Raw genomic sequence first — 26,522 nt, 5'->3', positions numbered from 1 at the left:
AAAGGAGAAACAGAAGGCTTTTCCAGCTGGATAAATGGGTCTTTATATCAAGTTTTAGGTTTGTTTTAAATTGATTTGTTTTTGTGTTTTTAACCATTTTAAATTATTTTATATGTAAATCACCTTGAGACAGTGGTTTAGAAGGTGATTAATAAATTAACTGTAATACCTTTATCAAACTTTAATACAACACACTCAACAATCACAGCTCTGACTTCACTCGCTGGCTAAAAAGCACTGACAGAGGCAGCCAGGCTAGCTCGTTTCACAGAAATTGCTTAGAAGGGTACCTGTATATTTTTGCTTCATAACTTTCTTTCCAGGAGGGTTAGAGATTTCCTTTTTTATTAAAAATAAAAAGGAAAGTTCAGAGTCTTGGTCCTTTGTCCAAGGGCACCAATGAAGGTCTTTGTGGACACCATTGCACACATTTGTGGGCACCACTGCACATTTGTGACTTGTATTCTATTATCTACTAATGCCACTTCTTTTACTGTTGCTTGCAAAATAGATGAAGGATGTAATCTGGATCTTATTGTACTCAATATTCCATATTGATAGTATCTCAGGTAACAATCTATAATTATATTAATATAGAATTAATCTCTGCCGATATGTTAGTGAAAGAAGCTGAAAAGTAAAAGCTATGGTAAAATATTCAGGGTGATGAATGCATATAACCTAATCAACTGGATGTTAAAACACTTTATTCTTATGAGATGACTTACTTATATAAGAGGTGCGAAGTTTTTTCACAGACTCTGAATATAAGTTAGAGAGGCCACACATGCAAGAAGCCACAGCCAGCATGCCTTATTGAAGCAATGAGAAAGGAAAGACAAAAACACCAACACAGTATATTTGGAGAAAGAAAAAAAACTGCAGAAAAACTTTAAGATCCAAGAAAACAATGTATTTGTGGGAAATTGTTAGACAGCAACTGAAATACAACAAATCGTGCATGTGCCAGAATTCACACAGTATAATATAATTTACTTGTTGTCTTACATAATATTTATAAAATTTCCCATTAATACTACTAACAATTTAACGACAAAACAAACCTATCCCTACTCAGCTGTTTAACTGTTTCATTTAAGAGAATATATTACTAATATTATAAAATAGCCAGACTTACTTGTACTTATTCTTTTAATAAAACTACAATTATTTAACCATCTTTAATATGGAACTACCAGGAAAGGTAGGTAGGAAGAGCCAGAATTGCTGCTTATTCAACTGCCATAAATAGTTTTACAACGAAATGGTAATTCATGGAATATTGCAGTTTATATCTGAAACATTTGCAGTGTTCCATGTGGCTATTATAGTAATTCATAATTGCATATAAGTACACAAAAAGTTCCATTGGTTACTACCAGAAGAGCAGATCTTCAGTGCCTGATGAATCTTATTGGTTGAATATTGGTTCCATATCTGATGGTCAAAGGCAGGAACAGAACTTGTGAGAAGTAGGCAGTTCTGACATCCAGACAGCAAAGAGGGGGCCATGGATACACTGCCGTGATCAGGATCTCCAACGGCCACAGACGTCAAGGCCAGAAGGAAGCTAAAAGGACCACTGTGGCTTTTCCTCCCTGATTTTATGAAGGACCCAGGTAAGAACAGAAATCAAGGAACGGTGTACGATAAGCCCAGGCCCAAGGAGACAGCAGTTTACTGAACCTCTACTAATAGGCTCTAAACTATAGTATTAATTAACTATGAAACATATTTTTATACTACAAGGAGGCAGAGTCCCTCTCTGCCTTCAGGATCTTTTTTAAAAGTAGAAGGAAATGGTATGGACTTTGTAAAGGAATTTGGCTCAACAAGAACAGATGCCCCCTTAAATGGTGCTGAGGTAGGTTCTGCAGGAGGGCAATGAAGTCTAAGGCCATTGCAGAGCAAAGGCAAATAGTGGGAGTCATGAGAGATAAAACCCATCAGGCCCAGGCAATGGTGAAGGCAAATGTTGTTAAGGGTCCAGAATGTCCACAGATATCCATGGAAAGGGATGAATCCATTTATTATAAGGGCTGCCTATGAGATGCTTAGTGCTTGTTTATGAGGCAAATGCCGAGCAAAGGTCTTACATTTAGAGGAAGAAGGAAAAGCTGCCTTAGCAGGCACTTTAAGTTTATTCAAAGGCTGAGTTTGGGCAGGAGGCGTGGCTATTGCCACCAGAGAGCACACTGACTGCCATCCCTACTCTTCAGAAAGCCAGAATGCTGGGGCATGGATACATAGCACACACCAAACCAAAAGGTGCAGTGGTCCAAAACAGCTAAGAAGAATCGCCAAGGTTCAAATACCAACAAACCTGCCTCCACCCTCCACTGAAGCAGTTACTGGTGAAATCAGGAGAGAGAGAAAAGGCAAGAAGGCAAGGCAAAGGGGTTCTATTTATGGGAGAGATGCAGGCAGCAAAGAATGTAGAAAACAGCCAAGAAAGACGGGCTCAGGTGACAAGAGACAGGCTGAGAGAAGAAAGTGCTGGAGCAGTCATAAGGAGGAGAGAAAGTTAGGAGTGACAACCATACTGCCCTGGTATACTGAAGGGAGAATGGGGTGGCTTAGAAACAGTTAAGAGGAAGGCAAACACTGGAACAAATAAGAAAAAGTGGAATTTAGAAAACCTGAGAAGAGAAAGAACAGGAGCTCAAAAGCAATGTGACTACTTCGATAAAGGCAAGAATCAACTAGGAGCTGCCTACTTCCCACATATTCTGTCCCCACCTTCAACCACCAGGTGAAGCCAATACTAAACCAATGACCTTCACAGGAAGTGTGCCACATTAAACATGGCATTTGAAGCAGAGACATATATCCCCAAACACTTGGGGGAAGAAGCATGTTCTCACTACACTTTTACTTCTTTCACATTCTTCCTCCTGTGGAAGAATGGTGTACTGTGGTTGCTGCATACTATAAGGTCCCAGGGCTGGTTACACTAAAAGGTCCCAGGGTAATAGAAAATAAAGCATTCAAAAAAGATTAAAACAAACTATGCTCACAACAGGTGTCTTTAAGCATATGACAAAAAGCTGTATAATGAAGGTGACAGAGATATATTTCTGTGGGGAGGGTATTCCACACAGAGAATGCTCTCATCTCAGGTCACATCCCAAGACCTCTAAGGACAGTGGAACTACCAACCTCGCTGATTTTAACACCCAAGAAGGTCTGTAGGGAAGGAGGTGGTCTTTCAGATATTTGGGGACTAAGTGAGCACCATGAACTAAGCCCAGAAACAAACCAGCAACCAGTGCAGCTCTTTTAGAACAGGGCTTATGTGAGTTCTAAAGGGAGCCCCAGTCAGTAGTCTGGCTGCTGGAGGTTACCAGAGCATGGAGTACTGTGACCAAGTTGTCTCTGTGCAAATTAGACTGTAACTGGTGAAGCATCCAGAGCTGGAAAAAGGCATGCCTAGTTACCAAGGCCAACTGAGCCTCCAATGACAAGGCTGAATTCAGTAGCACCCCCAAGCTATGGACATGCTACTTCCAGGGAAGTACAACCCAAACCATGACAGGTCCCCACACCCCAGAATCAAGAACCTGGGACACATAATACTGCTTTCTTTTCAGGATTCTGATTCAGTTTATTGGCTCACACACAGCCCATCACCACCTCCAAGCATCAGTCTAACATCTTGACTACCTCGCCCAATTCATACGCAACAGAGAAACAGAACTGGGTATCATCTGCATATTGGTGACACCAAATTTCCTGATGGCAGTTCCCAGTGGCTTCATATAGATGTTCCAGGGACAAAATAGAATACTGCAGGACACCACAGGACAACTCTCATGGCACATAACAGTAGCCTCCCATAACTACTTTCTGGAAACAGCCCTGGATGAAGGATTGGAACTACTGAAGTACAGTGCCCCCAACCCCTACCTCCCTGAGATGATCCAGAAGGACAGTGGGAGGTCAAGGAGAATGAGCTGGCTTGCACTCTTCTCACCTCTCTCCTGACAAATGTCATCAACCAGGATGTCCAAGGTGGCTTCAGTACCATAACTGGGCCTGAAGCAAGACTGAAATGGATCTAAGCAAAGAGTTTTTTCCAAGCATGTCTAAAGCTGTACTGCCACAACCCTCTCAAGCGTTGTCCAAAAATTAGTTATTTTGTACTGGGCAATAGTGATTTAACATTTCTGGGACAAAAAATGTCTTCCTAAGGAGGAGCCACACCACCATGTCCTTCCAGGCAGGTGGTCAGTCCCTCTCCTCAAGTGAAGCATTAATCACTCATTGCAAACCCAGCTAACCATCTACGGCTAGCTCTCAGAAGTCGAGGTGGGCAAGCATCAAAGGGCAGCTGGTTGGCTGCACTTCTTCAAGCAGCTTGTCCACATCTTCAGGGGTATGAAGCAACTCTAAAATTTTCTGTTCATATGCACTTCCTCCTCTGAGAATTTTAGGCTTGTGGTTTGCTGAATTTATGTGATTGCTTCCATGTGCCAATACACACCTTAACAGATCAAATACAGCATGCTGAAATAATTGTGTCCAAAAATGAAGGGGTTAAGTGCTGAGTGGTTCTGTGAAGCAGTTAGTTCAGAATAAATTAACAGGGCATTTATGATAACAGGGTGTGATAGCAGAAAGGAAGACGAAAAGTAAATCTCAAACAGGGAAAGGCAAGACAATGGAAGATGGTTGATGTGAACACATAAACCTTGGTAAAGAATAACACTTTTTGTATAAAAAAGTAATGAAGTAGAATATTATATCTTTGAAGGTGACTCAGAAAGTACAACTAATACAGAATGTGGCAGCTAGACTGGCGACTGGGAGTGGCCTCTGGAACCATGTAACACTGGTCCTAAAGGATCTTCACTGGCTCCCAGTACATTTCCAAGCACAGTTCAAAGTACTGGCGCTGGCCTTTAGAGCCTTAAGCAGCCTCAGCCCAGTATACCTGAAAGAGCATCTCCATCCCCATCACTCAGCCCAGTCACAGAGGTCCTCCTCAGAGGGTCTTCTGGCAGTTCCTTCACTGTGTGAATTAAAGTTACAGGGAACCAGGCAGAGGGCCTTCTAGGCAGTGGCACCCTCCCTGTGGAATGTGCCCCCCCCCATGTCAAGGAAATAAACAACTACACAACTTTTAGAAGACATCTGAAGGCAGCCCTGTATTGGGAAATGTTTAATGTTTGACATTTTATTATGATTTTATATGTTCTGTAAGCTGCCCACAGCTTACAGAACATATAAAGAAGAAGATGATGAAGAAGAAGACGAAGAAGAAGAAGTATGCTTGTTATATATGCTAAATTTGGCAGTCTGGAATACTCTTAAAATGAAGATTGTTTGCCTACCATAATCAGATGATGTTTTCTAAAAAGAAGCCCCTACAGAATATTGTCAACATATAAACCTTTTGGTTTGTGCAAGTTACTTTCAAAGAAAAAGCTAGCCGCATGCACTCCTAATCAGCTTGCGGTCCGGTAAGTAGAAGACCAATACAAAAATTTATCAGCAAGTATCAAGTGTATGACCTTACCTCCAGATGGTTGTCTGCTTTTACGTGGAGATCGGGGTTCCCTCCTATAAGGATCATTAGAACCATACAATTCAACGGTGCCAAGGTTTAAAAGTGTGGTCTTTTGGATGTAATCAACCATTGCGATACCATTACAATTGCCAAAAACTACTCTGAAAGAAAATTTATTAGAAAGAATATGATGGCAAAGAATGATTGATATCCAAATATATGCTTATGTTAAGTACAACATTTTACTTTCCATTTTTAGGAATTAGTTGAACTGATTCTTTTTCAAAATCTAAAATCTATTCTTATATAACATTTAGAAATGAAAATTTGCATGAATTCAAAGAACAATTTATTTTAGTAGTAGATGCTGAGAATAAAACCAATAGACTATTGCCTTACTAAATAGCAAACCTCCACCTGACATAGAACGATTACTGTCCACTGCTTACTCGGGGGTAACTGTTTTGTTGCAGTGCGGGAAGAAGCTAATAGCTGCCTTGTTAATTTGTCCTTGACATGCATTTGTTTTTGGCATGGTTTTACATTGATATTTATTTCTTATAAAACAGGTTTAAGTAAATAGGCAGTAAGAACAATACATAATAAGATGCAACTCTAAACAATAAGCAAGATAAAAACAACAGAATGAGCTGGAAACACCAACAGGAGACTTTTGATTCTGAACTGTTGTGATTAACCAAAAAAGCATTTTCACATCTATATAATAGGAGCTGAGACAATCCACCATCTGGCTGCAGAAGAATACCAAAATATAATCTTCCCCATTCCTGGCTGCTACACTTGAGATTTGCCTCATCACCACTGATGACTCTGTACTTCTACTTTTTACAAAACGTCTTACACCTCCATGCCTCACCCAGAGGTTTCGTATGCTGGTCTGATTGTCTTAGCCACATCATCTAACCTTCTGCTATACAATTACCCAAATGAATACCCCACTGTACATCCAACGTTCAATTACTTCATTCTCACCATCTTGTTTTAATGTCCAACAATTGACTAATTTACTTGTTACAGCAGCACATTATTGCATTCTCCCATATTCTATCTGAATGTCCACCTAGCCTAAATACAACCAAAAAACTAAACAAAAAAAAGCCTCTTCACAAAACGGCTGGTAGTCTAAAAATATACAAGACATTCAAGAAATCAGAGATGGCACAGAAGATTGTGTTCTACGCTGAGAACCATTTGTCAACTTTTCTGAAAGTGCTGTGTACACATCTAACAGCAGAAGCTATCTTCCCCATGTAATATACGAAGATGGTACAACATTATTGTAATGAAAGGGAACCTTGGACAAAGACTGAAATGTGTTTGCGGCTGAATACCACAATAAATGAGAAGGCCCTTTAAGTACCTTTTTACTGAAAACATGGAAACAAGTAGCATATCAAAACAACATGAATCCAGTAGTTTAGCAGTAACGTCATATTCCTTCTGCAACAGGACAATGGGATTTAAGGAAGAGAAAGCACAGCACCAAATATACTTACAAGCCATAGGCAGAGTTGATTGCAAGGCTTGTTATTTGCTGAGGTGGTTCTCCACTCACCCATACTAACTGGATAACCAGCTCAACCTGGTAGCCTGGAGACTGCTTGAGGGAAGAGTTTTTAACTCTGCAATATACAGGAAAGGTAGACAACATTTATCCTTGTGGAAGTCTGCCAATAAATTTTACTAGAGTGGGAATATTTCATGACTGATTGTATTTTTTACTGCAAGTTAGTACAGCTTCAAATGCTTACTCTGGAACAGATTCATATGATGTGGGGGAGACTTTTTAATGTAAGTGGCCATGTTCTGATGTTGAGAAGGATCACATGCAAGCACTGGAGAGCACATTTTCCCACCCCCACCACCCTGGTCCCGGTGTACATAAATTGCTTAATCAGTCACATTTTAACATATTTTCCGATCCTGGCATGTAAATGATGGTTTGCACACAGCAGAGCGTGCTTAGTTAAGATGAAATGGCAAACTATAATTTGCTGAAGTGATTGCAAAATTAAGCATTATATCATAAGGACTCACAATACTTATTATACATTTATTTATTTTTCTTTAATTTAAAGCATTTATAAAGCATTTATGGAAACAGAAATTCAGTAATAACAGAGACCAATCTTATGAGTCAGGGACAGCCAGGACAAAATGGTATGTCTTTACAAAGTGTCTAAAGCAACTGATAGATGATGCTTCACATATGGCAGAGGAAAGAGCATTTCACAGTGCAATTAGTTCCGCTCTCTGCCAAGTCTCAATAAAGTAGAATTTGGTGGCTTGTCATGACTGGTGAGCTAGACTTGAGAGTTGGTAACTTACCTAAATTAATCTCTTGAGTCCATGGCTCAACTGAAATTTGAACCAGGAATCTGCAGGCTCATAACTTATTCTCTATCTCAAATATGAAGGAATAGGAAACAGTACAGGAAAGTGAGATAAGGCAGGAGATTCTAAGTTAGATGTGTAGTTGGGGGCATTTGGCATCCGGTTCTCTCTGGAGGACTGAGAATGGGCATGCTGTTTTTTAAGAAAAGCTGCAGTTGCTATATATCAAACTTTGGCAAATACAGCTATTGAAACACATAGGTAGTTTCATAGGCTCCTGTAAGCAATATATAATTACTTTGTACATTGATACAAGCTCAATACATGTGTCTTCTATTAGCGCACCTTTGTAAAGCATACACTAGGAGGAGGTATGAGTAACCATATCCCAAAGCAGCACATGTCAAAAGTCAAAGGTTTTTTCTACAGTAAGATTAAGCAGTCTATAAAGGTTAGATGCAGTATTTAGAAATATTAGCCTTACACTTACTTTAAACATGGGACGTTATCCCGAAGCCCATCAGATGAGCTGCTGCTAGTGGATGGATGAGACTGGGGAGCAATGGACTGAGGGTTGGAACCTGTGCCTGGAGTAGGCAGTGGTGGCACTTGCTCAGAATCTGGAGACTCTATATAATTTATTTCATACAATAGCCGTACTTCAAGCATCTGCAAATGACAATGGAGAAGACATGACACAGTCCGAGAGTTCTTTGCACTGCAAATTTTGCAGTTGCCAATTCACTACTTTGGTCTCAACAACTTCCATAAAGTTAAATACAAAACTTCTTATTAAAGACAAGTGGATGGCCTCAACCACAGTATCAAGCTGCAATGTATCAATCAAATACCAGACAATAAGGTACCAAGAGTACTATGAGATTTGTTTGCCACTATCCTGAGAGATGCTGGGAGCTGCAGGTAAATAACATTTAGAACGGCACGGATTTGCCATTCCTGTTTTAGAGAAACACTTGCAGCTGATTCTGTGGGCTGTGACCACCTCCTCAGAACTGAGCAGTAACACAGGATCAAGAAATACTTCTGCGTGGTGCACCTTCTCATTTAAAGGCAATGTAACCACATCTAGGAGAGGAAATAGCAGCATCTTTATAGACCTAGATTGTCCTGTCATCATGGTCCTGTCATCATTCCTATCAGGAATAAGCTTCAATTTGTTAGTGCTCATCCAGTCCATAACTACATATGTTCAGGCATTAATTAAATGCACAAACAATTGTTTCTTGGTTTGATGGAAACAAATAAAGCTGGGCGACACTGTGTATATTGAGAAGAACTGCTGAACATTCTCCCTCCATAGCTGAAGAGCACTGTGGACATCCATCTCAGGTGATCCAGAAAATTTGATCAAATACCATGATACTATATCAGGCATAGGCAAACTCGGCCCTCCAGATGTTTTGGGACTACAACTCCCATCATCCCTAGCTAACAGGACCAGTGGTCAGGGATGATGGGAATTGCAGTCTCAAAACATCTGGAGGGCCGAGTTTGCCTATGCCTGTACTATATTGGCAATACAGATAATGAACAAGTTATACCCTCCCTATTCAAATCTAGATGAAGACAACCAAAGCATTACGGTGTTCTCAAACCCTCCCAAATATTTACTGATATGGGTCAACAGTCTGCCTCATCCATCAATTTTTTGATTTGATTATGAACATCTTATGAAACCCTCCAACCACTGTCTATGATTTAATGGGTGAAAAAACTGAACAAACCTGTATAAAAATATTAGCTGCACTCTCTTCGTAAGGCCAGGTATAAAGTACATGTGACCAAGGAGCTACTATGAGATTTTACCTTTAAGCAAGCATCTAATGCAAGATTAAATTGTTCAATCTAATTTCAATTTATCATTTTCAAGATAAAATGGATTTCAGCTAAATTTTAATTGTATTTGTAATGAGTAAGCCTAATGTTTTCAGCACATCCTATTCCCAAGAATGTCCTATTCCCAAGAAAGTGACATAACCACTGAGCATGGAACAAACTAGTCAAAAAAATGTTCAAGCTAGTTTATACTAGTTTTTATATTGGCTAAATATAGGGATTAACAAATATATAAATGCATGTCCAATATAGATAACTGTCAATTACCGGAATCACATCTGTTGTAATTTCTTGTTTGCTGAATCTGTAAACAATGACATGTGCAGAAACTCCTGCAATGCACAGCATCCTGCTTTCTGCACACCACGAGATGATCTGAATGGCATATGGGTCTTCATCTACTATGTCTGTGCTAGGTCTGTCGTCCTTATTTTTTGATTTTTCGAAGACTTTAGCTGTTTTTAGTTTGTACAGCACTTGCAATGTTACTAGGAATAAAATAAAAAATAAAGATAGTTAAATGTACAAACCAACGTAATTTTATAAACAAAAATATTGTTCAAATAAGGCCATTCTGAAAAAATGGTAATACAGTGCTCACATTTCCATTCACGCTGATTGAAAGTTCCTCTGCTGGTGATGTGTGCATGTTTGCCAGTGAGATAGATATCAATTTGTATTCCGCACACATGTGGTTCCAAAATGTAACACTTTTCAGGATGTTGAGGAACTTCAGTGGGAAGACAAGGGTGAGGAGGGGCCTGATAATTTATATGCAAATCATTGCATGCAGTCCTTTGGATCCTGGGCATTGTGTATTATGGCCAGAATCCAAAGGGCACAGAAGCAGAAAGGCTTGGCGGCCTTCCCTTATGCAGAGAAGGATTGTGCCCTCAATTATGAAATGGCATTAAGACAAAATATATAATCAAAAATAGTGTTACAGCACCTTCTATGCTCCAGGATTTCAATTTGTGTTTCAAGGAGGTGATACGGGTTGCTTATGAGATATCAATTAACTATCATGTATGATTTGAAACCTCATCTCCTCCATCACCTTCCTCACTTCCTGTCTTTCATATCAAACTTTTGGCTCAGAGGTTAATTACACTCAAGTCCTATTTAAGCTGAGCAGACAATTTGTCACAGAGGCAGGGCAGAGGAATTGTGGTGTTAAGGGCACACTAGCAGAGCCCATACGGTTCTCCTGCTGGTGTGCCTTTACAGCCTGAACCTCACAGCCACCCTGCCTCATCCCCTACAGCAATCTGGTAAGAAGAAGTGCCACCTCTTATGGGAGAGCCAGTTCTGCAGATGCTGGCTGTTCCTGGTCACAACTAATTTAGGACCATTCATTCCAATGGGAATTAAGTACAGCAGATTTGAGCAAACAAGGCAAGTAAACCCCAAAAGATGTCATCTATAAGGCAACAGTTTCGCAGCAGCACTTTTTAAACAATTCTTCCATAACTTAGCAAAACACTCACTTGCAGAGGCATCCCAAAACTTGATCGATCCATCTGCATGCCTATCAAAACAAGAATTTTTTAAAGCAAAATCTCTTTAGAAAAGGAATAGCAAGGCCGATGAGATTTAGTTAGTGATGTTAAATTGATGTAACAAACCCATATGCTCCTATTTTCTTCTTAGTATTAGCCTATCATAGGTGAGCTGCATGTTGAGGGAAGGCTTGCTGAAGGAAGTCCTAGGAAGATACAATGCATCTATGTGTACTCTGAATGAGGAGACATTTAATACTTCCAAGAAGATCTCATTGGTGCTGCCTAGGTCATACAGTATCAAGCATAATGGGCATGATACTCTATAATCATGTTGCTAAATGTAGAGTTTTACATTTCCCAATAGAAGTAAATAACAGACATTCACTTATATGGAAGAGGTAAAGAGTTGTACTTGAAGACACCACCAAGACTGGTGCTAAACTCAACCTCTTGTCATGGTGACTTTATAATCTGGGATGAATAATGGATTTTGCCCTCTCTTAACAGAGTGAGAGGGGGCATCAGATTGTAGGGTTTTTTTTATTTTGCTCTATAGAACCAAATGATTTCCAGTGCAACTAAGGCTGTAATCTTAAGAACATTTACTAGTGAGTAGCTTCAATGAACTCAGCAGGACCTACTTTTCCATAAATGTGAATAGGTCTGTGCTGCAAATCCATCCCACATGCATTGCAACACCAACAGCTGGTGTCATCTCATGAGGGCAAATGCTAATTCTCCTTACTACCTCACTAAGAGAAGTATGATAGGATTTGGTTTTATGAGTGCTTTTCTAATTTTAAAACAGTTTAGTTCCGTTCATCTTTTAATATTGATGTGCATGGTTTAAAAATTCTGAAATTCACTTGTGTCTTAGATGTTGCTTTAGAACATGATAGCCCAAGTGTTACCTTCCAGATGTTGTTGAACTACAACTCCCATCAGCCCCAGCTAACATGCAAGTTGTCACTCAACAACATTGGCTACCCATATTTTATATAATTATTTTTTAAAAATATATATATATTCTTTGTCTGAGGACTATGGATCTAGACAGAGAGAGTACAGTATATGTTGAAAACCATTCCCATAATCTATCAAACAAGTAACAAATAATCTTTGTTTTTCTGATATGTTGAAAAGAAAAACAAAAAGTAGTAGTAGTATCAACACCAACACTACTTAAAAGCCAGCATTATTGCCAACATATTATTCACAGTAACCACCCACAGAACTCACTGAGTGTCTGAAATGTTTCACATGCAATAAATAACAGCAAGCAACTGATATTTTTTAATTCACAGATATACATGCTGATTTTTCAGATTTTCTCTGCTCAAATTGGCTAGCACCTCATACGTCCAAGAAAACTTCATTAGATAAATTATACAACATTTAAAATAACTCAGACCACCAGCTGACCTTACTTAAGTGTTTTAAATGCCTGATACACACATGGCTACAAATGTGTATGCTATTGCAAAGAAAGGTGGAGGCTGAGAGCCACTGGAGAAGTATCCCCACTGTTGCTCTCAAGTAAGCAGGGAAACCTTTACTAGCTTGCTCATTTTAACTCTTCAGTTATACATTAGGATGATAGAAATCAGAAAAATATCCCTCTGCACCATAATTACCTGTCCTCCACAATGCAATTTTAGCCTCAGATCAAGGATCATACAGTAATCTTTTCCGCTGTTATAATTTTCAACACTAGCCCTAACTCTACATTTATATTTCTAATAAAAGTTGATGGTAAATGCCAGTGAAATGTCACACAGCGGGTGGTTTTTTGGGCTGTAAGTCCTTTTCTTTTCTTTTCTCCCAATACATTTCTCTCCTCCCCCCAAAAAGGGGCAAGCAATGCCTTTTATCCACCTCAAATTAGTTCATAATGTTACTTTAAAGATGACAGACAATTATTATCTAAATTACCCTAAAATATGTGTAGGTTACAATATATCAGTTTATGAATAATGACGCATAAATTATGCATATCCCCACATTTACCTTGGCAGCCTTGTCCAAACTAATGTAGTCTTATTACTTACCCAGTAATAATGATCTCTGGATAACTCTGTGTGACCAAACCCCAGTTTCCACCATTGATAGGCCATTCCTATTTAAAACAAACAAGGTGATTAAATCCAAACACATGGAATACTGTTGCTTAGTAATAAAGATATTAACTCCCTTTGGTACCTTTTTACTATAACCTTGACGTTTCTGGCGAGCCCCAACTGAATAAAGTGCTGGAATAAGGTCCACAGGACAATCGGCAAAATATTCACAACAGGTAACTGGAGATTCATGTATACTCAAGGGATAGGGATTCTCAAATATAGGATACCTTTAATGAAGGGATGAAAACATGAAAGCAGTTAGTTAGCTGATAAATAAAATTTGTAGTATGCAACACTTTCTCCCAAGGTGGTATTAAACAATGATAAAAATGTCAATGCAAAAAAAGAAAAAAATAGTAAATGAATACAAGTGAGTACAAAGTAAAGCAGCAAAGGGGGAAAGGAGCTCAAATATTTATAATCTATGTGAATAAATATAAATCACTTTGGAATACTAGTATACTCGAAACACATTAGTAAAGATTTAATTGTAAACTGCTTGTGAAATATACTCTACAGAAAATTATCACTTCAACAGAATGCTGGTGAACTGCTAATCTCAAAAATCAAGAATTTTCAGAAATTATCTTGTAATATCCCAACCCTAATATGAACTCCTGCTGTCATTAAAAGATCTAACCTAATTTTATGTATAACTAAAAATTATCTTTAAGATGAAAATTAGCAGCTATAACACACTGCATAGCCATAGCTATGTTCCTCCTATCAGGTATATTAAGTGTTTGAATCATCACACAGTGTGCCATACTGGCCAAGTTTACACATCTTGCTGAACGCTGGTTTATAGAATTACAAAAATGAAGAGGTACAAACTACAGTGAGCCTCGGTCTTGGGTACTTCCCAATCCTCTTCCTGCATGGCCAGGATTATGTGTTTGGAAGCTTCTGCCTTTAAGTGCAGCTTGCTATAACATCTGGACCCAGAAGTGTGTTTATCAAACTGTGGTGAAGCAAAAGCTGCTGGAATTGTCCTGGTCACACAGGAGGAGGAGACCATGTTATAGTTTAGCATGATAGACAAATGTGGACACTGAATTACTCTAAAGAAGAATTCACTGTGAGTTATCTTCATTTCTTCATTCACCATTAGGAATACACACACACTCAGGGGCTATTTACAAGCAAATCACAATAGAAAACTTAGTGTTTTGTTAAATGGAACAACCTTGATTGGTAAACTCCATCCATGACAGCTACGAGAAACACACCTTTATATAACCTCATTATATTCTGAATTCTTACCCATTTTGTGCAAGATCAATAAGTACTAAATCTTTTTCTAGAAGAACGACCACAGCATATGGCTCTTGGAAATCTAAGACAGAGACAACAATGCAACCAAAGATGAAGCCTAATTAATAATTTAATAAAAGCAAACATTGATTCACTGCTGATTTAATATTTTGATGCTTAATGCAACATGGGAGGGAAACAGATTAATGCCATAAACATATATATATACACCACTTTTCACCAAATCTTTGTAACTGTTTCCTAAACAGTAGTCCCAACGTAGTGTACAATACCACTGAGCAATTAAAAAATGACTAAACGGCCATAAAATATCTAAGGACTTCAGCAGGAATCAACTCTGAAAAAATACAATAGGACAAGAGTGTCTTCATCTGCCTGCAGAACAACATCGAAGAGAGTGGCAAATAGAAGGCGCTCCCCACTCCAGAGACCCACGGAGTATGCAAGCGAAGAGGGGCCTCCACTGCTGATGACTTTGGGGATGAGTCCTGCAAAGTCTCATTCATCTTATTTGGTGGATGATTTCTTCTCCAGTAAACAATAAGCCTGCCATCCAGAGCCATTGACAGCAATGAAACCCAGGAAGCATTGCTGTTGCCAATTCTGAGAAACATATGTGATGTAGCTACAACAACAAATATGATTGGCTGTTTGGTATTGTGACATCCCCATATTCACAATATGATCTGTGGCTGGCTGAGAACCAGTTTGTTAGGAAGAAGTAGTTGCTGGGGGGGGGGGGAATACATGAACAGATAGAACAGTGGAAAAATTAGGGGGTTACTTGAGAAGGTTCTAGGCACCTCAAAAGCCCCCATATCACACTAAAAAGAGCCACTGGGCTTACCTATATAAAAAGTGTGCTTGAGTGAAAATATGCTCTCAGCTGGGATCTAAGCTCCTTCAAGCTCTTACAGGGTTTTACACAACTGTCCAAGCTGCCACCACCCACAATCAACACAAGAATAAAAATAGCAACAAGTAACACCAACAAGAACATACACTGCTCAGGGCTTCTCTAGATGTATGAAGCAGTGTAGAAGTAGAGTCAGTTAGACCAAATCAAGAAAAAAACTAGGTAGCCCAGAGTAATGAAAAATATATTTTACAGTCCAACAGTTCTTTTTCCTTTCAGGTGGGACATGCCCAAGGTGACAATAGATAGGGTGGGTAACCCTGGAAGCGTAGGCTGGAACACACACTGTCAAAAGAGTGCCTCAACAAAGGCAAACATGTTCAGCCTAAAGAACTATGCGCACAACAACAAACTGCCAAGGAACCTGGCTGAGGGAAATACACTCCAATAAGCCAAAAGGGGTGAAAAGCTCAAAATCAGTGCAAATAATAGTCAGTGAAAAAGAATTTATTTTAAATAGATGAAGTTGTGTGGGACATTGGGGGTGGAGGGGGGCAAAGTACAGTATGAAACAGAGTGGGAAGTGGTGGAGCTGACAACAGAGGAAAAACAAGGCTAGCCGACTGAACAAAACAGCAAACTCACAACCAATCAACTCACTGCCCACCAGGTCACAAACATTAAACTACCACAAAAAACAACCCTGAGGCAGACACACAAACAATTCCACACACACATGGAAGATGCTACATTTATTCTCTCCCTTTAATAACACAAGGAACAACCACAAACAACCAAGACCAGTTGACAGGAACAGTCAAAAAAGGGAGCCTGAGCCAAGGGAGAAGGAGACTTCTCTGCATGAAGGGAGGCGTTTAAACTGGTGGGGGTTGGCTGCTTGAAAGCACAACTTTAATTTAGCTGCAATCCTGTCTGTAAGCACTAGAGGGAGCTCACGTCCCACCTGAGAGCATCTTTAATCAAAAGAAAAATGCTCACACAAAAAAATTAGGTTATGCATTAGACAGCACAGCCACCAGCCCATGGAAGACATTCCAGAATATGAGGACTACTCTTTCTCATAAATGCTATCTTGCTGTCCAGATAGGATGGTACTAGAGATATGTAAGTTCTCCTCAGATTACTCAAAAACTATCTACCATCTTTCAACATTTTAGAGGAACCTTTTAGAAGAAATGGCCCCACCCAACCCTGCCATGAAATCATATAAACAGTAAATAAAATTCTGGAATTGCTGCAGCAAAAAACTGCTATTAAGCAGTCAAACAAGTGGGAAGATTTTTTCCCCCCAGAACCTACCATTAGGGTATGGAGTTTCACAGAGGGTTAGAAAATCAACTATTGAATAATCCATTTCTAAAACAGCAGTGCTCTTTCCGTGCATAACTGTTAAACAGGGTCTTCTTCCTACAGTGTCATATGACAAGCCACCTGACAAGATGATGAAAGGTTCTCTGGAAAGAAAGAAACAAACAAACAGTTAAGATTATGAGAGACAGCATTAGGAGACTTATCATCTGAGATCAAGAGAGTAACCAATAGCACTCTACACTGTATATGTGGCACAATATACCACTAATGTTTTGTGTTAGGTGTGCTTGGCTTAAGAGTTGTGCAAGAACACAAGTTTGCCCAACAAACTGAACAACTAGCTGAAAAAATCCATTCCCATTGTGTTGATCTGTGTAAATAGAGGCACTTGTTTGTCTTTTAAACCATATTCTAAGCAGTTGGACAAACTATTATCAAGGATTCAGTACACCTCCCCACTTATTCAGAAAGATGCATATGCAAAATACTGCCAAGGAATGCAACTAATCTTACTAAAACTAGTTTTTCCTTCCTTAGATGTGCCATACAAGTGTGAAACTCAAAATTCACTTTTAGGTAGGACCAGCCCATCCATCATGTGGACTGAGACAGCTGCCTCAGGCAGCAGAATCCAAAGGTCAGTGTCTCCACGAGTGCACCACCAGCCTCTGCAGGAAAAGCAACAGCAGCTTCTGGAAAGATCTTGCAAACCTTTTTTCAGATCTCACAGGAAGCCGCCACTTCTCATGTCTCTGGCGCTGTACCCCCTTGCCACCAGAGAAGAGAGAAGAAGCAGTGACAGCTTACAGGTTCTGACAAGATCTCCCTGGAAGCTGCTGCAACTGCCTCTCCTCACTTCTGCAATGGCAGGGAGGACGCCCCACCTGCCATCACCAGAGAAGCAACAAGTGGTTGCAGCAGCAGGCTCCAGCGAGATCTTGTGGACCTCGTGCAATAAAGACTCACTATTTTCTCTTTTAGATATGTACTACATACAAATGGAGACCCACAAAGTGATATATTTGTGATAAATCTGACCCTAATCCTGAATCTGAACAGTAGTGTGGGAATAATTTATTTCCCCTGCACATGATGTATGGAAGTCTGACAGGTTAAAATGCATGCCACACCCCAATTCCATTCCCTTTCCTTATTCTAGGATTCTTTAAACTTGCAAGGGCAATGCAGAGCCTGCACATGTGTGAAATAAGTTAGGATTAAATAAAAATCACTTCCTCTGAAATTCAACCCATGACAGGGGTCAAAGAGCCCTCAAAAACTCATCAAATCCTAAACTGGGAAGAAATTCTGGTTAATCATTTAGCCTCTCCCACTTCCAGATTATTGTAAAATGTAAGGCGTTTTATGTTAATTTTGCTCCCTCTGTTTTACTTTCCACTACCCCCAGCTCAGTGTTAAAATTTCCCTTGAGGTTTTTCTGTGTATCTGAAACCAGTTTCGCCCTTGTGTATGCACAATGACATTTTTCCTGCCCAAAGTAACATCCACTTTACTACAGCAGCAAATGATTTTAATTTATATTCCACACCTACATATAACAAATCTGTAATTTAAATTGTTGCAAGAATTTAAGAGATTTCTCATTCAATTAATTTTAACAAATAAATATTTTTGCATGAAGGTTGTATGAAGACAAAGTGCATGGAAGTTTGAGAAAACATTTACTTTCACAATCATCTTTGCTTCCAGTCTACTTTTATGCAGTAACAACAACAACGCTGAATAGAACTTAAGGTTTCATGAATAAACAAAGTGGTGGTGGGTTTGTCACATTTTAAAATCATGGAAGTACTTCAAGAGCTGTTTAGATTATTTTGCCTTGCGAAGTCCTTATTTTTTCTCTACAAATATCCAAAACAAAGTTAAGTAACTGTTTCCTAATTCTTACCCAGCTCTGGTAGTTTTGTATTCCACTTTAAGAATAGGTTTACAAGGCTCTGGCTTCTTTCCATCTTTTACCTGCTTTCCTAAAACAAAATATTTTCTTATTTACATTTAAAAATAATTTGATAAATCTTAGAAATCACACCAAAATCTTAAGAATAGTCCCATATATTTAAAAGTGTACATCATACTATCCTTGCAGATTTAATGCGAATAACTCAATTGCTTCTCTTAGAAACAGTAGATATTTGGCAGTAATAACCAACACCCCATGTGCTCTCTTACCTAGGAGAAAGTCTCAATCCACTGAAGTCAATGGGATTTACTCCCACATAAACATGCACAGGACTGAGTTGGAGAATTATGAAGAATAAAGAATTCTTTCCCCTTCATTGTATTGCTGTCAGAAAAACTACTTTATTTCAACATTTGGTCGTGATATATTTTAAAAGAAAGCAGGTTTGACCAGCAAATTGCCAGTTTCACAAAAAATCATCTCCACTATATAAACACTGTATAAACTGATTAGAACCTTTTACAGTTACTAATTTACATAAATAGTGAGAACCTTTACAGGGCTAATAGGCTAATTACATGTTCTGCTAATTTCTAAGAAAGCTATACAAAACTGCAAAGCACTGCAAAGCAGGTAAAACCTAGACATTTTTACATCAATGCATAAGTCTGATAAGGCGCCACTGCAGACATCTTTTTGGACATACAATAGTAAGATTATGATCATACAACACAACAAAATTCCTAAAGTTGTGAAAGGTGTACACAAATGTGTACAACAGTGTAGCCTTGGATTTTCCCTGGCAATCTTATGATAAATGTACTACTGTGCCTGCACTTAGGGTGAAAGTAATCTTGGATTACAATATGTTGTGCTAGTTTGATATATGCTGACTCCTTCCACCCCCTCACACATTAGGTTAGTAGTTGGCATGCCCATAATAGCCAGGAAAGCTAACTTTCGAAGCAGCTCTGCAGACATCAGTTTTTAGCTCCACAGCATGAAAACCTTCACCTGCTGCCTTCTGCACATTAAGCATTTGTTGAAACCACCGGAGGAGACCAGGTTGTTGCCCCTTACTGAGCTAGTTCGCAACCCTAATAAAATACGTAACCAGAAAAAGCTGCCTGGTCCTATTCTACCTTGAGACACAAGAGGTGCACCTGAACTAGTTTTCTTTTGCAATACTGCCTAGATTAATAAACAACTTCACACTTAGCCTCCAAAGCAATGGACTTTCAAAGCCAATCCTTTCAAAGCCAGGAGACAAGGCAGGTGATATAAGCAGCAGCAGAGTTGCAAATATATGGTACAGTTTAATACCTTCTTTCAGCACATGGTCCTCAAGAATAGAGTGGCATGAAGTAGCAGCCACCGGTAAGCAGTTTAGATGACTTAGCCTGCAAATCACTCTAAAGCATAATGTATACACAATGTTGACTAGAAGTCACTTCCATTTTGAACTTACCATGTGGAGTGATTGTCTGAAATGGCTTGGTAGGATTCCTTACATTCCATATAGTCAAGGTTCCGTCCGAATGGCTACAGATAAATTGCTTTCCTTCGTGGTGCCAAGCTACAGAATGGATTGCCTGATCAAAGGAGGGGAAATCAGAACTTATTCAAAGCAATAAGCAGAAATCTTAACAATTTCATTCAAATATTGCTTAAATACTCCACCATAGTTCATGTGATTAAATAATGTGATAAAATACTATTTTAATGCAAAACTGTAACACTGATTCTGAAGATAGTTTTCTTTAACAAATCATTTTACGTGTGTTGCGAAAGCAGTTCAACTATTTAAACTCACTTTGTTTGGTTTAAAACTGCTATTGAAAACCTAATACAATGGTATAGTACAGTGGTGCAAATGAGAAAAACATATATATATATATATATATATTTCCAATTGCTTTTGGTGTACTATAGTCTGTTAAACTGAAGAGAACACCTGTATCTTTTGACAAGGGTACAATTGTCTGCAGTACTGGTGAAAGACACAATTTTCATAATGACTTTGTTTCAATGCTATGCTTCCCTACAACAATGTACTCTTTGATCTTTTTAGCTAGCATGCATTTTGTATCAAGATTCAATTGCCATAATCAATGCATGTGGAAGTGAGCTAGCCTACAAAATGTTTCCTATACAATTGATTTTGGAAGTCTGACTGGTCAACTGGAATTGCATCATGTGATAATCGGTCAACCTCCTATCTGGTGAAAATCATAAAACTTTCACATCATGCTATATTAAAAATGTACTATTAGTCAAGAACAGAGAATTCTCCTGGTGTAAATCAGCATTCATCAACATCTCACCAACTATGCGCAACTGAAAAGGTGACATTTGATTTTACAAGGCAATGACAAACTTGATTTATAATAAAATGAGAATCAGATATGACATGTAATAAACGGGATCTGCACTCCATAAAGGCTTTGCTATAAGCAAAAAATGAATCCAGTTTTTAGACTTACTAAGACTACTGCATTAAAACACATGTATAAAATATATATCTTGTTATTTTCTACTTCGACTAGAACATTAGATTGCTGAAGTCATACACATGAAGTGCAGGACTAACATCCTGCAGTGGTGTCCAAACTTTTTTCAAAGAGGGCCAGAGTTGTTGAGCTAGTAGTGGAAGTAATAAGAGTTTTGTTGTATGCAGCTATCATCAGCTAACACAGCAAAATACTTCAGAGAAATTCTTCAAAATAATTGCAATGTAACAGCTAAGACTATTGAAATTTCTGTAATTTGGGAGCGCCTGGACAATTCATAGCAATGCTAAATAACAATCTAGTACTGTTACTAGAAAAGCAGCTCTAAAATTTAAACTTATTTAGAAATATAGCCACTCCTGCACTAGAGTAATAATGTGGCCCAGTCAGATGCCGTCCAATTTCAACTCCCATCAGCACCACGCAGAACAACCAATACTCAATGATTAGGGGTTATTGGGAGTAGTAATCCAACAACATTTGGAGGGCCACAAACTAGTTACCCATGCTATATAATGTTAAAGCTTCAGAGACTATACCTGTGGTTTTCAGTTTTCCACTAGATTAGATCTTCTCACTGCTAAACTGGTCAAGAAATCCCAGAATTCCCAGAACATACTTTGTAAAAAGTGCTATATGCTACATTGACTATTGGATTAATTACACGTAGACTTGAAATTTTTGAACTATAAAAACTCAAGGCCAGTGATATTTTACATACAACACATTTGAAAAGGCATTAAAATGTAAATTGAAATTAGTCCATCAGATCAAAACACAAGGTGAAAATCAGTTTAACAATGAGCCCTGTGACTTGAATATTCCAGCCAAGTATACAGCAATAATCCTGCATTAAACTATTATGAAACAAAGCAAACCACAATGTACTACTTTTTAAAAAATAAAATTCTTTCAAGTTAAGGAATTGCTCATTTCCTAAAATGCCTGTAGCGTAGCTTGTGAAACCAGATGCCTTTCTAGGTTTCTTTGATGTCATTTTTATTTCCCCACATTATATAGCTACTTCTAGCTATGGTATAAAACGAAGCAAATGTATCCTCTCTGTATTTTTTTATTTCTATCAATGCAGTGGTACCTCGGGTTACAGACGCTTCAGGTTACAAATGCTTCAGGTTGCAGACTCTGCTAACCCAGAAATAGTACCTCGGGTTAAGAACTTTGCTTCAGGATGAGAACAGAAATCGTGCGGCAGCGGCGCAGCAGGGCCCATTAGCTAAAATGGTACCTCAGGTTAAGAACAGTTTCAGGTTAAGAACGGACCTCTAGAACAAATTAAGTTCTTAACCCAAGTTACCACTGTACAGATTCCCAAATTATTCTATCACTCTGCTGCAATATCAGAAAACTTTGATACAAGACTTCATAAACTGTGCATTCATAGCATCAGAAAGTCCACATGACCATGTTTTGATGTATCACAGCAAAAGTCAGGGTCAAGAAAGAGAAACAGAAGTGACTCAACAATAACACAGGAAAGTGATGGAAACATTTATTGTCTCTGTACTAAATGTTGGTATCAAAGGAACAACAAAAATGAACAAAGGCAACTGCATGAGGAAAGGTGAAATTTTCTCCTGTAGAACTGTAAAGCAGATTTCCCTCTTCATTCTGGAAGGGGTCTAACTGCACACTAGTGATGTGAAAGTCCATCATGACAGGAATCATTAGGCTGGGAAATGTTGTGTATTGCAGATAGAGAAGCCTTGATTGCAGGGACAGGGAACCTCCAGCCTCTAATTAGGTCTGCCAGGCCTCCCCTAAAGCCCAAGCCACACCCACTGGCCTATATCACGTCAGGTGTAGGGCAAGTAAAGACATGACTGGGCCAAAGGGGGTTTTGTAGGCACTACTGATCATTTGCATCTCAAAGCCCTGGCGCACAGCACTTTGACTGTTGGGGCTTGCACAGTTCTGTAAACAGTCCTTTTACGCCATAAAGTTTAAGGGGGAAATTTAAAGTATTTTCCTGTTCTGCCTTTGTGAACTTGTTCTAAATGATTCTTTGATAACAGAAAGCACACTTAAGAATACGGTACATTTCCTGGAGCTTTGGGTAGAAGAGATGCCAAGCCAAGCCTTCTGCTACACATCAAAAATCTGAAGAAGTGTGCATGCACACAAAAGCTCATACCAATAACTAACTTAGTTGGTCTCTAAGGTGCTACTGGAAGGAATTTTATTATTATTTTATTTTATTTATTTTGTTTCGACTATGGCAGACCAACACTGCTACTACCTGTAATCAAATGCCACCACTTCACACTTCCCACCATGAAAATATTGCTTGTTATCTGTCAGCTTCTTGACAACTGATCCTTTCCTCAATTCATGAGCAAGAACAGTGTAATTTAGAAGACAACCGGAGTGGGGGAAAAGCAGGAATCTGGGGAACTTTTCAACCTATATGCTTTAATAATACCAACTGCAAATTAAGACTCTGGTTTGCAATTACTCAACTTCTACAAGTGTACAGTGCTCCATTCCTCTTCATTGATGATGAGCTGGATATATAAATTTTAAAGCACATCACTTGGGTGCAATCCATCTGTGGGGGCAAAACCTGTCTGCTACTCCTGACCACAGTGAAGTAGACCCCATTAGCAGGGCTGACACAGAAAGCTGAGAAGATGCAAACTGTAGCCCTTCGGGTCCCTGCAATATATAGCACCTTCTTCCACCTACACCCCATTTTTGGGTAATATATCCAATAGGCATTTCCCAACATTCTTTGTCTCATGGAAATGTCATGGATGCTTTAGTCGAGATTCCTGCATTGCAGGGGGTTGGACTAGAAGACCCTTGGGTCCCTTCCAACTATAAGATTCTACTAATAGGCAGAGAGATAGAAATGCTTGGAACCATTTGAAGCAGGGAAGGCACTGCATCCAAGATACATGCCCACCAAACTGGGGACCTAGTTTTGGAAGTGAAAGAAGTGGTGCATTTTGAAACTATTTGTCATTCTCCAGACTGAGGAGCTGGATTCAGTTGGGATTGTGAAAAGTAAAGAATTTTATCCCACTTGAACCAAGCTCCTTGCAAAGTGGGAAACAAGTATTTATTTTTTACATTTGTGACATCAGTATTCTAAGTGTGAAACAAGTGCAAATCTGCATGAAGGAGGTAGTTTCCTATCCATCACTGATGCCACTGCCAGAGGTACAGCCCATAAGACTTTATTAGACTTCTGTGTATAATATAAAAATATAGTCAATCGTTGGGTTTTCCTTCTGCAGGACTACAACTTGTAAAAAAGAGATTTTCATCAGTTCTTAACACAAATGGGCAGTAATGAGGAAATGAAAAAAGGGAAAGGAAAGTTCAAAGAATTTATTTAGCTATCTAATAGACCCAACATATTTCAAAGAATACTTGCTTCAGGATAACTGAAACAGATAACTAGTACTATATTAAGAACACTGAATATTAAAACATCCTTATGTAAGAATATGCATACTATATCAAATATGAAAATAAACAAAATTAACATCCAATATCATTTGAGATGGTGGATGATGCACATAATTAGATGTAATGTGTAAAAAGTGTTTCTTGATTGGTGTTGCCCCTCCCTTTTTTATCATCAGGCAGACTTTGTTGCAGAAGGCAAAAATTCACACTGAAACATGGGAATTAGAGGTTGGGAGAGCGGGAGATTTCGCCTCTTCCCCAACGTTGCTGAGTACATGCCTTGAGCCCATATACAAAGGCACTACTTGAGCCCATGAAAAATGCTCCATTTGTTACTTTTTCAGCTTTAACTATATTTGAAAAATTACATGAAAACATACCAAAATAGATTTGGTTATAACATTACCAATTAAATAGCAATGTTCATACATGCCTTAACTGAAACAACTAAATAGAAACAACTTATTTACACTTACCATTTTTTCTCATTCTATAGATTATATCTTCACAAAAATGTGCACTCCACAACCAAGATTTTCAATTTTATTTTTATGTAAACTGTTAACAGCTGCCATGTATCTAGTTCCAATTGATAATTTAATCTATTTCTTATAAAAGCTGTTAACTTAATCAGTTTTTACTGATTTTTCTCACATTTTTTCTATGATTGATTTGTTACTCATTCCTTTGGAGAACAGTTGAGTGCTGTCCCTAGGGAATACTGTGGTAGCATGGGCAAAACCTTTACCCTACTCACAATAGGTAACCTGCTTCCACTCAGAGGAACTAACGAGGGGGAAAGGTAGTGCTGATTATTTAGCGTGTCACTGATTGAAAACCCGGGGGGGGGGGGTAGTCTCACGGACCTGCCATTATTGTAGGGATGTTTGGTAGCAAGTTCACTAGCTATTATGCCACAATATTTTTTAGATAACTACATGGATATGTTTTACAAATTTTGCTCAATATTCAAATTTTAAGTAGAATTATTAGTGCTAAATAACTGACACCAGAGTAACCAGTCATTGATACAATGTAAATATTTCCATTGTTCACACTGGCACAAAACAAGAATTAGATTTGGGACTCAAAGAATTCACAAACGTCTCCTAAAGCATCCCCCTCCAATGGAAATCAGTAATGAAGATACATCCCACTCAACTAGCAGAGTCCCTCCTGCACACAGATATTATGGCAGACATGTAGAAAACCCTAAAAATGGTACAACTCAATCGTTAATAAAATATTGATTTACGTGCTTGTTACATATATTCCACCCTCTGTTTCCAAGCAGAGGCATACCTCGGGGTTGGTGAACCCGGCCCCTGCCAGGGGGGCGAAAATTCACCTATCAAGACTATGGAGTGTATGGCGTATATGCGTGCAGTGATGCGCTGCTGCTGCGATCGTGGTCAGCTCAAATGCAAGAGAGGTTCCCATCCTTCTCGCACCACGGTAGAAAGGTGTGCAGACTTTTTTGCCCTTCCTCCTTACCTCACCCTCACTCCAGATGCTTTGAGTACTTGGGTTGTGTAAAACGTAGTAATTTTTAATTCGGTTGTTGTGGTAAAGTGTTTTTCTTCTGGGGGGGGGGTGTGCCAATACAGCTCGTTGCCAAGGGCACAAGGAACCCCAGGTAAGCCTCTGTTTCCAACTAAAGACTAGTATTTTTAAATTGAGAAAAATCAATCTCTAATCCACAAATTCCAAAGTGCTACTTTCATAGAATTGTGAGAATGAATCCTTGAGTATCTGCACACCTAGAGTGCTCAGCATTTATGTGAGAGGAACTCCAGAAGTATCCTTGCTTTTTGCTGTCTTTTAAAAATGGGTACTACATTAATGCAAATCAT

General features: G+C 38.8%; 1 protein-coding gene across 6 annotated transcripts in view; it reads right to left on the bottom strand.

Annotated features, from left to right (window-relative positions):
* The window catches only part of STXBP5 (syntaxin binding protein 5), a 116,729-nt gene that overhangs the window by 34,034 nt on the left and 56,173 nt on the right, over positions 1–26,522 (bottom strand). For all 6 annotated transcript variants that reach the window (XR_014562444.1, XM_083731830.1, XM_083731832.1 and 3 more), the window contains exons 8-18: positions 20,196–20,319; positions 18,716–18,794; positions 16,795–16,949; positions 14,607–14,679; positions 13,423–13,570; positions 13,272–13,339; positions 11,209–11,249; positions 9,989–10,209; positions 8,355–8,533; positions 7,027–7,152; positions 5,519–5,670 (exon numbers count right to left, since the gene is read on the bottom strand). Coding sequence is in view for 5 of the 6 variants with exons in the window: in XM_083731830.1 (XP_083587956.1) it covers positions 5,519–5,670; positions 7,027–7,152; positions 8,355–8,533; positions 9,989–10,209; positions 11,209–11,249; positions 13,272–13,339; positions 13,423–13,570; positions 14,607–14,679; positions 16,795–16,949; positions 18,716–18,794; positions 20,196–20,319 (1,366 nt within the window). In the remaining variant the exon portion in view is untranslated. The remainder of the gene's footprint in view (positions 1–5,518; positions 5,671–7,026; positions 7,153–8,354; positions 8,534–9,988; positions 10,210–11,208; positions 11,250–13,271; positions 13,340–13,422; positions 13,571–14,606; positions 14,680–16,794; positions 16,950–18,715; positions 18,795–20,195; positions 20,320–26,522) is intronic.

This window comes from Podarcis gaigeae (assembly GCF_964106915.1).
Source record: "Podarcis gaigeae genome assembly, chromosome: 3".
NCBI classification, from domain to species: domain Eukaryota; kingdom Metazoa; phylum Chordata; class Lepidosauria; order Squamata; family Lacertidae; genus Podarcis; species Podarcis gaigeae.
This window is presented reverse-complemented; position numbering and strand designations above follow the sequence as displayed.